Source organism: Drosophila nasuta, chromosome X (assembly GCF_023558535.2).
Source record: "Drosophila nasuta strain 15112-1781.00 chromosome X, ASM2355853v1, whole genome shotgun sequence".
NCBI classification, from domain to species: Eukaryota; Metazoa; Arthropoda; class Insecta; order Diptera; family Drosophilidae; genus Drosophila; species Drosophila nasuta.
The window spans coordinates 27,014,746-27,027,446 of record NC_083459.1 but is presented as its reverse complement, the minus strand read 5'-3'; the positions used below and the strand labels follow the sequence as shown (position 1 = coordinate 27,027,446).

The 12,701-nt window shown below is 37.6% G+C and overlaps 1 protein-coding gene across 1 annotated transcript; it reads left to right on the top strand.

Annotated features, from left to right (window-relative positions):
• Window positions 1–2: 2 nt before the first annotated feature.
• On the top strand, window positions 3–12,501 carry LOC132797406 (ATP-binding cassette sub-family D member 3). Its single transcript, XM_060809177.1, has 8 exons — window positions 3–745; window positions 7,855–7,967; window positions 8,060–8,250; window positions 8,316–8,413; window positions 9,019–9,482; window positions 9,550–9,985; window positions 10,056–10,230; window positions 11,093–12,501. Exons 1-8 carry the CDS (start codon window positions 633–635, stop codon window positions 11,504–11,506), a joined length of 2,004 nt encoding a protein of 667 aa, XP_060665160.1. The 5' UTR covers window positions 3–632; the 3' UTR covers window positions 11,507–12,501.
• Window positions 12,502–12,701: the final 200 nt, after the last annotated feature.

The following is a 12,701-nucleotide window of genomic DNA, read 5'->3' as shown; positions in this document are numbered from 1 at the left end:
ACAGTTGTTGTTGTTCCGCCGGAGTTCGGACGTGTTGTTTTATTTTGACTTGCTGCGGGTGTGAAACGTATATAAAACACAAACGTACCAAGAGTCCAACGTATTAATAAACCAAAACTGTTGTTAATTGTTGATCAGTTGCCTTGCACAAGTCCCGCTTGGACACTTTCACAATAAACTACTCTCGCACAGTCTCCGAGCTTTCAACAACAACAGCAGCAACGTGTAGTGTAATTGTTAGCCAAAGAGAGCGATGCATAATATTTAATGTCTATGTAAATAATAGTGCAACGACGACTAGCAGACAATTCACAACGAAATCACACACACACACACATATACACAATAAACACAGGCATTAAGGCAGTTTCCAGGAGTTGGAGGCCAGGGCTGGGTTACTGTTATTACGCAGACCAAACAGAGAGGGCGTGCGAGTGCGAGTGAGTGAGCGAGCAGAGAGCAGCAGGGTTGCAACGCAGGATAAATAACCAAATAGCAACAACGTATCAAATCATTTTATAGTTTTTTTTTTCGAGTGCTCCCACGTGAGTGTGTGTGTGCGAGTGCGTAGGCGAGTCTAACGTATTACAAAAAAAAACTGTGCGTGTGTGTGTAAAAAAGAGAAGAAAAAAATGGCTCCAGCGTTGAGTAAATTGGCGCACAATCAAAGCGCCATCGTCGGCGTGGCGGGGATGACGGCAGCGTTATGGATAATCGCATACGGCAAAATGTCCAACAAAAAAAGGTAAGATCACAAAAAAAAAAAACAACAAAAACACCAATAAAACATTGGGAAAGGTCTTGCAGTCTCCCCAGCAATTTATTGACATTGAAAGATCTTTGTTTACGCACGTCTCTGTGTGTGCGTGTGTCTGTGTGGATCGTATGATGCGCTCCCAACTGGTTTTCGCTTGCCCTATTTTGAAGCGCCTACAGCAGCTACAGCTGCTTGCTTGCTGTTCAAGGACAGCAGCAGCAGCAACAACAACAACAATAATAATAATATCGACGACGGCAAAGTACGATAACGATAACTATGGCAATTGCCCTTCAGCTGATTGCAAGTGATCGCAATTATTTAGAGAGATGGACTTTAGTTCGTGTGTGTCAGCTAGTGTGACCCCGCTCTTTTTTTTTTTTAGTAGTTGTTCATTTCTTAATGCATGCACACATGTGTGTAACAAATTTAATTGCTCTGTTTGACCCTTGCTCCCCTCCCTTTCCACCCTTCTACAGCCACCTGTGCTTCGATATCGAGCGCAATGTTTTAATAGATTTCGCACGGCCGATAAGCGTAAAAGGGCGTTTCATTGTTGTTATGACCGTTTTCCGTAATAAAATAAAAACCCAATATCTAATCGCTATGCTAGCCAAAAAATCTCAATTAACGAAGTACGCGTGCTTCTCGCTGAAGTGCACCTGACAGACAAATCCATATAATTTACAACATATATTATTTATATAGTGTATATACAACCCTTTTGATATAATTAATTGAAATTGTGATCAAATGTTTGTTTGCATGACGGTCACAATTAGACTAAGTAGTCAATATTGCCGACAACCAATGTGGAATGTGCACAAACTAATATTCATATGTATGTGTGCGAGCAGGATGACAATTGGGGGAGGGGAAGAGGGAGCCAACGATACAATTTAATGCTTGCCGCTTATCGTGGCGAATGGCAAAACAACATTTTTCGAAAATTGCATTAGATATTTGTAGTAAGAATATGCAATTAATTATACACAAAATAAAGTACACACTTATCGTAGATCTATTACATTTCCATTAACATCATAATGTTGGATATTCTTTTCACCATTAACGAGCACAGTTAAGTAATTGCATTGCCCTACATACTGACATACATACATATGTATGTACATTGTTGGCAATGGCAATGGCGCTTGACAATTAATTGAAATTGAAATTCTAAACTAAATAACCTGTAGTATAATAGTGTGGTTGTCCATCCCCCTTTTTTCCCCTTCCCATGAGCCACACACAGTGTTTTGCATTCACAGTTTTGTATTCTAGGCAATTGACAAAGGAAGGTGTTAAAAAAACGCCTGATGCAAATTCGTTGGAAGCTAAAGTGCAACAACTTTGACATGCAGACACAGACACCGACCAACGGCAGACAAAACTCAATCAATGCGCACACACACATACATACATATGTATGTATGCATGCAGTTGCCGGTTCATTACTTATGTATGTGTAATTGACTGCGTGTGTCATAATTCGATGACAAGTGTATGTGTGTGTGTGTGTGTGTGTGTGTATGAACTCTTAACGTAATAAACATTATTGCTGGGTGTTGTCAGTTATTGCTGTTTACTGTCCTCAATTGATGAGCATGACTATTGGCATTTTGTCTGCGCCTGCAGATTACGCATCAGTGCTGCCACAAGGCTATATATAGCGGGAAGATAGCCAAAAAAAAGCAAAAAAATAATGCCAACTCAAAATATTTACTTCATACATACATATATAGATTATTACCAAGAAACTTATCTTAGCATCTTTGGTGTATTTTCGAAAACAAAAGATTCACAGCATTTAAAACGAAAAAAATGGCAAAGCGAAATGTAATAAAAAGGCCAGTTTTGATGGGAAAAAAAGCGCTGTTGGCAACACTGGCTACGCACGCATGCACTTTTGAAAGCTCGCCGCTTCCACTGACTACTTGCTTTGTTGCTTTGTGGTGTTCCGTTACCATTGGTATTGGAAAGGCATGCGCGCGTTGCCAATACGATCGAGTTTTCAGTAATTGCGAGCATTTGGCAACACTCGTTGCTGCTGCTTAATTGTGCTATGAGCATTTTGATGTTGTTATTGCTGTTGTTGCTGTTGTTGTTACCCACTGTTGCTGTGTGTTATTCCGCCTTTGGAGTTCACACACTTGCCCCAATGAATGCTAATTTTTGTTTACTTTTCGGCAAAATGCCATTCTACAATATGTGTGTATGTGTGTGTGTGTACGTATTTATTTTTCATTGCCACCTATTGCGTAATTATTTTGTGTGCTTGACAATTTAAGCATATTTTCTAACTTATTAAAATTGCCATTGAAGAAGCATTTTTTTTTTAGTGCTAACAGCGCTGCTAAAATGCAATTCACATGTAAAAGTTCATCGGCTGTTCACAATTGGAAAGCATTATGCATTCTGCAATGTGTGTGTGTGTGTGTGTGTGTGTGTGTTACAGTTTTTATTGTGTGATCGTTGCGCATTGGTTTTTTGTTTTACCAATTTGCATAATTCAAATTGCTTGACACATGCACCTGCTCACACTCAAAATTAGAAAAACACAATATGCACGCTATTTAGAACGTGAAATTGCGTGAAAACATTTACACCCTGTGACTAAAGCACACATACATATGTACATATGTACATGCATACATATAGAAGAGTGCAGACAGGAAGCGCAATGGAGGAAAAACGTAGAATCAATTATAGATAAAAACTGAATGCAGATAACAAGTATTTGTCATAGTATTTGCTTTAGATTTGGGGAGCGGGTCACACGTGTGTATTTAAATATGGATATGGAAAGAGGAAATAACAACAACAAACAGCATTGAACTTTGCACCCGGCAAAAATTGCCGTTACAAATCTGTCGATCTTTCACACACACACACACACACACAAGTATGCTAAGCGAACGTCTAATCAGTTTTTTTTTTCTTCTTTTGCTTCTCCTCTCATCTTTTGTGTGTGTTAACTTGTCCGTCGACAATGAAATGCCGGCAGTAATACTTCCACACACACAGTTGTGTTTATGTATTGGTGTGCTTCTGACGTAGTCTTCTTATTATGATTGTTGTTGCTGCGACTTTTTGTTGTCTAGCTTGTGTGTTAATCAACAGCAAATTCGCTTGGTCTCAAAACTGGCCAAACTTCAAGAGCCAACAAAATAGGCGAAAGCAGAGATAAACTGCGATTCGCATATCGCCTGTTGCTCCCTGTGTCTGTGTCTGTGTGTGTACGCAATATCTGTAGATATTTACAATTGTGTTGTTGTTTTTGTTTTCCTCTTCCAACTTCTTTAATTACCCTGAAACACCTGCGAGTAAATTGTGTGTGCTTTTTTTGTGACTGTGTTTGTGTTTTTGTTTTATTTGCGGGGATTTTAGTTGCTGTGGCTTCGTTTGGGCCAGTTAAATAGATTAATCACAACGATTAACAGCAACAACTAGCTGATAACAGCAAGTCATCGCATCGATTAGAGATGGTCGAGGTTCAAAACGATTTCACGAGCCAACAAAACGATTATTGTAACTGCGAACTTATCGTTATCGTTAATCTATGCGATAAGAATGTCTGTAAACAAGGGGAAACCAATCTTACTTACAAAGTATTTTACAATCGTCTGTGCGGGGCAATTAAAAATCCAAGAAAATTGTTCGTCATTTCCAAATTCACGTTTTTATTGTTTTGCGTCTTTTTTGGCATTGAAAGACTTTTCACGATCATTGAAACCCAACCATTGCAAGCATTTGAAAATGAAAACCAATTTCGATATGAAAATTTTAAATTGCAAAAATGCACTGTTACAAAAGGGGATAAAGTCCAAAAAAAGTTGACAAAGCTTACTATGTTAAATTATTGAGGAAATATGAAATATAGTAAATACTTTAATTAAAAAAAATATAAAATTGAAAAATATGTGAAAATCATAAATGATTTTATTATTATTAATCATATATATTTCAATGTGTATGATTTTCGTCGTTAGTCATAATTTATGATCTTTATTATGGGTACTCGAAATTAAACTTGTAGTTTTCATATATTTTAGTGTTCTCTAGTATAAGTGGGGGAATACAGTAATTTATTGTTGGTTGAAAGTTAAGATTTCTACATTATGATTTCACAATTGTCTTTAGTCTTTGTATACCATCAATATAAATTAATAATTATGATTTTTATTTTGTGTACTCAAAATTAAATTATTCATAGTTTTTATTTATGTATGTTAGTTTTGTTGATTATAGTTAAGAGGTAGGGAAAAAACAGTAATTTATTGATGGTTGAAAACATTCAAAGTTGATTACGATTTCTGAGAATTAGTCACATCTCTAAGTATCGGTTAAATCTCAAGTGGCAATCGCAAATTGATGCGATTGACCGACCTACGGACCCGAACACGTGTTACACGTCATCCAATCGCCCCTTCTCCTTCTCCTTTGCCTTCCCTTTCTCTCTCTCGCATACCAACGCAATCAGCGCATTCCAGACGCACTGACACACACACACACACGCACACAAATGTACGATCCACAAATGGGCTTTAATATAAACACAATGCGTGTGTGTGATAGAAATGGGCAACAAAAGTTTAACCGGCTAGCCAGCCAACGACTAACAAAAAAAACATAAATAAATTAAGAATAGCGAAAAAAGGAAAAAACATAGAAAACAAGATGAAATACGTATGTATATATAAATATATATATATGGTAATTTGTGCAAGTCATCGCGAATCATCAACTTTTAGTTAAGAAGTCACATTTTGTCAGTCTTAAGGCATGCGACATGCGACACGACACCTCAGCGATAAGAGCTAACCGCAATCTTTGCCCACCACCCACAATCCACGATCCACATTCCAGATTCTAGAATCCACAGTCCACAATCCGCAACATCATACCATGACCCAACCATCGATAAGCTGCGCTGAGCTTCGCAATTCACAATTCGCCCTTTGCCCGTCGTCGTCGTCGTCCTCTTCTATTTCACAAAGTCCAAATCGAGCTGTGTTAGCCATATTTTATATTGCTCTTCGCTGATGATCATCACGATAATGTTATATCATCCATTTACTTCGACTTGCTGTTGTTGTTAATGGTAGTAGTGACTAGGTATTATTTGAAAACTCGCTATAGATTATGCATATCTATTAAGACCTGACCACACTACTATATAGTCAGATAGTAAGACTTTGATATTCCGGTTTATAACATAAGTTGTATATTGCTAGTAAATGCGATAATTAACATTGCTGTCCACCTTTCTAATTTTACTCGCTGTCTCTCTCTATCTTCTTTTTTTTTTTAGTGAGTCATTAACATTTTTAATTGCATTTATTCTGTTCAGGAAAGCAAAATGGTTCAAAGGTGCTTCACAACACGTCTGGCTCTTGTTGTTGTTGTTGTTGTTGCGAAATTCATTTTCAACTTGAATAGGAACACGTATATCTGGAATTTAACTTGATATATATAACTCGAGTCTAAGCAACTCACTTCCTTTTACTTCTCTTTTTATATTACCGGAAACATTTCTTAATAAAAACATATGCCACAATTTGGGAATAGAAAAGCTTACAAAGTTTCTTAAATTGAACTTTTGCCAAACATTAATAAAAGCTTTCAAAGTTTCATAAATGTAACATTTCTGAATAAACAATTATGCTAATTGTTGTGTAATTATCTTTGCGATAAAATTAATGATAATCATTTTAATGTCAATATTTACATAAATTACCGCAGACCTGTTGTAGTTAGTTGATTAAGTTAGTACGTTATTTTATTTTCTATTTTTAGAATAACTGCCAAATTTATTGTGACTTTGTGGCAAAAGACAATTAAATATATTGCTGTATACTTTACTATAGTCAAATGTGTAATATCCTTTCTCTACCAAGTCACAAGAAATTTGGCAGTTATCCTAAAGTTAGTACAACGTTATTATACTGCACTTTATTTTAGCAAAATGGTTAATTGTCTAAGTCACAAGAAATTTGGCAGATATCCTAAAAATGCATTTAAATCAAAACAACGTTTTATTGCATAAAAAATGTTATCAAATGCAATTATTTTTAATGTGTATTTAAGTATAGAAACTGCACTTTATACCGACTATCTGAACAATGCAATGAATACACCATTCAACTGCGCGTTTGCATTAGTAAAACGTGCTTAAATGCCTCACCTTGCGAACGTGCTGTTATCCTTGAATGCATTTAACATAAATAGCTAAGTAAAATAAATATAATTCTATTGTAGTTATCTTGAATGCATTATTAAGTATTAGGGCAGCTGTAATGTGCTACAATAGAGCACAATTCTTAGCTGCGCTTAAGTGCACTGTTATTTGTGGAACATTATTTAGTTGCACTTAAGTGAGAATATTAATAAGACAGCTATAATGAATTAGAGCACAACACTCAGTGCAATGTTATTTGCTTAATGTTATTTAGTTGCACTTAAGTAAAATGATTATTAAGACAGCTACAACACTTGACTACGCTTAAATGCAATCTCATTTGTAGAACATTGTTTAGTGGTACTTAAGGGAAGTTATTATTGGGGCAGCTACTATAGCTACTACTGAGCTACTATAGAGCACAACACTTAATGGCGCTTAAGTTAACTTATTATTAATTCATCTATAATGAGCCACTATAGAGCAAAGTTATTTGTAGAACATTTAAGTTAAATTATTACTTATGTAGCTATAATGAGCTACTATAAAGTACTACATTTACCTGCGATTAAGTGCAATGTTATTTAGTTGTATGTAAATAAAATTATTATTGAGGCAGCTACAACTCTTAGCTGCGCTTAAGTGCAATATTATTTGTAGAACATTATTTAGTTGCACTTAAGTAAAATTATTATTAAGGCAGCTATACTGAGCTGCTATAGAGCACAACACTTGACTACGCTTAAATGCAATCTTATTTGTAGAACATTGTTGAATTGTGCTTAAGGGAAATTATTATTAAGGCCACTTTAATGAGCACAGAACTTGGCTGCGATTAAGTTAAATTGCACATTAATTTGAAACTAATCGACAGTAACTTTACTAATTGAATTCCTATTCCCGTTGACTTTTGCAGGAAATCAGGCTATGAAGACAAAATTCAATACACGATCGCTGAAAAGAAGGACAAAAAGTCGAATAAGGCGCATGTGAATTCAGTATTCTTCAAACAACTGCGAGAGCTGTTGCGTAAGTTGGCAAACATTAATTATTATGTTCAGCTGCTAATTAAGAGTTTATCGTTATGCTTTTTTTTGCGTGTGTGTGTGTGTGTTTTGCAGCCATACTTGTGCCCAGATTCTGGTGCATGGAGACGGGTCTGTTGATGCTGATTGCTGTCACATTAATTGGACGCTCGGTCAGCGACATTTGGATGATTCAAAATGCCACCGTTGTGGAGAGCACAATCATACACATGAATCGTGCCAAGTTCAAGACGGCGCTACTCAAATATCTTGCTGCCCTGCCAGCGGTACGTTTTTTTTCCTTTCCCTTTCTCCCGGATGAATATTAATCACACTACTGTTCTTTTTGTAGATTTCCGTGGTTACCAATGTGTTGAAATGGAGTTTGGGCGAACTGAAGTTGCGTTTCCGCACAAATCTGACGCATCATCTGTACAGTCAATACCTCAAGTGAGTAGGAAGACGGGTTTTCCTTAAAGCTGGATGTGAAATGATGGATAAATGTTAGCAAGATTCATTCAGAAGTTGAAGGAAATATAATGATCGAAGTTCATATCAAGATAGAGTGCTAATTGTTTGCACATTTATGAATTCATATCAAGACTATCTCAATGGAGTGCAGATCGCTTGCACATTTATGAAACAGTCTCATTTAAAGTATGTAGTTTAAATTTCAACAAAATGCTCTAAAAGTGAAGCATCTTCTGTACAGTCAATACCTCAAGTGAATGAGAAGAAAAGTTTTCCTTGCGAAGGATGTGAAATGATGGACAAATGTTGGCAAGATTTATATTAAGCTTTAAGCTGATGTCAAAACTATCTCAATGGAGTGCAAATTGTGTGTGCATTTATGAATTCATATCAAGACTATCATAATGGATCAAATATTGTTTCATGTATGAGACATCCTCATTTAAAGTAGTGTAGATATCAAGATTTCAAGAAAATACTATCAAAGTGAAGCCAATTTCGACAGTAAGCCTAAGAAAGCAACTCTACAAATTATGCTAAAGTTTAGTGAAGAAATTAATAATAATAATTATTTTATTTTCCAGCGGTTACACGTACTACAAAATGTCGAATTTGGATAACCGAATAGCCAACGCCGATCAGCTGCTGACCACGGACATTGACAAGTTCTGCGAGAGCGCCACGGAGCTGTATTCGAACATCAGTAAGCCGGTGCTGGACATCTTTATCTATGTTTATCGATTGACTGTGAATCTGGGCGGCAAGACGCCATCGATACTGATGCTTTATCTGCTCTTCGCTGGCATTTTCCTTACCCGGCTGCGTCGTCCAACGGGTCGTCTGACCGTCGAGGAGCAGAAGCTGGAGGGTGAATTCCGTTATGTGAACAGCAGGCTGATCACCAACTCCGAGGAGGTGGCCTTCTACCAAGGCAATGTGCGTGAGAAGCTCACACTCTTGGCCAGCTACTCGAAGCTGCGTTCGCATCTGCGCAAATTCCTCGAATTCCGTGTTAGCATGGGCATTGTGGACAACATTGTGGGCAAATGTGAGTGTGATTTGTGAACTATGCTTTGTAAATCTCGTCTTACTTATTTCCTTTCACTTTTTTGTAGACTTTGCATCGATTGTGGGCTTCTATGCGGTGTCGATACCATTCTTCACCAAGAATCATCCGCTGCTGTCCGGCGAGCAGAGCGGTCAACGTCTACAGGCCTATTACACGTACGGACGCATGCTGATCAAGCTGGCCGAGGCCATCGGACGTCTGGTGTTGGCCGGACGTGAGATGTCCCGTCTGGCTGGCTTCACGGCACGCATGACCGAGCTGATCAAGGTGCTCGGCGATCTCAATAAGGGCACCTACGAGCGCACCATGGTCAATGGCAACAGCCTGACGCCGAATGGCGATGGCGATGCCTCCGCCGCTGGCAGCTTTGGTCCCAACAAGGGCATCATGTGCTTCGAGGACAATATCATTCGGTTCGAGAAGGTGCCGCTGGTCACTCCCAATGGCGATGTGCTGCTCAAGGAGCTCACCTTCGAAGTCAAGTGCGTTATTTGAACCCTTTCGCTTTCGCTTTCATTTGAGATTTGTTTTAATTGGCTATTTGGTTTTTAGGTCTGGCACCAATGTGCTGGTCTGTGGTCCCAATGGCTGTGGCAAATCATCGCTGTTCCGCATTCTCGGCGAACTGTGGCCCACGTGGGGTGGCAAGGTCACGAAGCCGTCGCGCGGCAAGCTTTTCTACATTCCACAAAGGCCCTACATGACGCTCGGCAGTTTGCGTGATCAGGTAAAGTTGATGAATGTGAATACGATTATGAATATATTTGGTTTAATAGTGCGTTAAAGTATTTCTCCAGCTATATTCATAGCTTTAGCTTTAATCTCCTTTGTAAAAACTCTTTTTAGAAGGGTATTATAGCATTGTGCTTACAGAAAATATACGTAACATTCAGAGGTAGTCATCTCCCACTCCATAAACAAATTATATAGCCATGTCCGTCTGTCTGTCTATCCGTCCGTCTGTCCGTAAGAGCATCCAGGTATCAGAGACTATACGAGATAGAGCTATAATTCTTTTTCGACAATCGAATAGAATTTTGAAGCTAAAATCACGAGAAATCTGAAAAGAGAACTAATATTGTGTGGCAATCTGGTTTGTTTTATACTGTGTTAACGAATGCAATGTATAATTTGATTATTTTCGGTATATTAATTTGATATATTTTCATAATATGGTTTTATATTGCAATGCTATATCGATATACCATATATAGCCTTCAGTACAATTCGGTATTTTTTATATATATATATATTTTTAGAATAATGTTTTATATGGTAATACCATATCGGCATACTTCAGCTTTTGTTAGGTATATTAATTTGGTATATTTTAGAATATGGTTTTATTTGGGAATATTATATCGATCTACCGTATATAGCCTTCGGTATAATTTAGTATTTTTGGTATAATAATTTGGTATATTTTTAGAATATGCTGGTATTGAAAATAGGTAGTGGGAGTCTAACAGTCTAGTGGGTTGTTATTTGTTGGTTTAAAATTGCGTGAAAGCATTTCTATATTCATAGTCTTTATCTTCTTTGAAAGTAACTTCTGTTTAAGCTACAACCCTAATTCATTCTTTACGCAGATCATCTATCCGCATACACGCGACGATATGCGCCGTCTGGGCCGCTCCGATGAGGATCTGTTGCACTTCCTGGACATTGTGCAGCTGACGTATCTGGAGCAGCGGGAGAATGGCCTCGATGCGATCGAGGACTGGATCGATGTGTTGTCCGGTGGCGAGAAGCAGCGCATCGCGATGGCCCGACTCTTCTATCACAAGCCGCAGTTTGCGATCCTCGATGAGTGCACCAGCGCCGTGTCGGTGGATGTCGAGGGCAAGATGTATAGCTATTGCCGTGAGGCGGGCATTACGCTCTTTACGGTGTCGCATCGCAAATCGTTGTGGGTGCATCACGATTACTATCTGCAGTTCGATGGCCGTGGCAACTACGAGTTCGAGACCATCGATCAGGACAAGGAGCACTTTGGATCGTAAGCAGCTGCAGTTGCAGCAGCAAACGCAAGCAATCAAGTCAACTTCAGGAGCCTTCAAGCGATCATTGAGCACAAAACACAAACACAACACAAGAGAACTAACAATAATCGGGGCAAACAGAAGCTGTAGCTTTTATATATAGTATGTATATGTATGTGGGGAAAATCGAGCTCTGTCTGTGTGATGATGATGATGATGCGTTGTCGATTCCTTCCATTCGTAGCGTAGTGTAACTTCCTTAATTCTGCTTCCTATTCTTTCACTCTCTCGCGCTGTCTCGCTCGTTCTGGTGCACTGTACATATATACATATATATCTATATATATATATATATTTTGACGATGATTATGTTAAAATACACTTTATTTGTAGGCAGATACTTTACGATGATGATCATGTTAAATACCTGCAGCCATTCCAGTTTCATATTTGATTTTCGTGACAGTGTTTTACTTGTACTTTTATGTTTATATACTAAACAGATATATACCATATATATATGTATGTATATATTTGTACTGCTGCGCTTTCGCTTTTCGATTCTTAAACGTTCGTTCGTTCGTTCGACCGACGTAGCTGGTGTTAGTTATTTAAGAGCCTAAAATTAAACGATGATGACTTGCGATAAACGTCAATCAATTATCAATTATCTAGCAAACATTTAGTAAATTTATAAACCCAACACACACACACACACACCCATGTATTTGCAATACTTTGTAATTTATATTTAATATACATTATCCTCCCTTATATATATATATATCTATTTTTTTTTTATTATCTGAACTTTTTGTACGCTAATTTTCGCGGTTGAATTGGAATTTGTAATGGAATTTTTTGTTTTTTTTTTTTATTTTGCTTTTGTTCAACTTTGCACAAGAACAACAACAACACATTTGGCATTGTCATTGTGCTAATTGCATTAAAATGTATATACAACATCAACAGCAACAACAACAAATGAAACAAAAATAAACAACAACGATTTTCTATTCATTGCTCTTTGAATTTTAACCCCACATTGACTTTCACCTCGCGAAACTTAATTGCGAAATTACTTCAAGAGGTTGCGCTAAATAATTACCAAAGGTTGTGAGCGAATTAGAGGAAATTGGAATTAAAAATATTCTCGAAAGACCTGCAAATAGTTTCTAGTAAGCTTTGTGCTTCAAACTGTATAATATACCACATG

Coding starts and splice junctions, on each gene's coding strand:
- LOC132797406 (XM_060809177.1), top strand. CDS start 633: ATGGCTCCAGCGTTGAGTAAATTGGCGCACAATCAAAGCGCCATCGTC. Junction 7,968..8,059: donor ACAACTGCGAGAGCTGTTGC/GTAAGTTGGCAA, acceptor TGTGTTTTGCAG/CCATACTTGTGCCCAGATTC. Junction 9,986..10,055: donor GAGCTCACCTTCGAAGTCAA/GTGCGTTATTTG, acceptor TTTGGTTTTTAG/GTCTGGCACCAATGTGCTGG.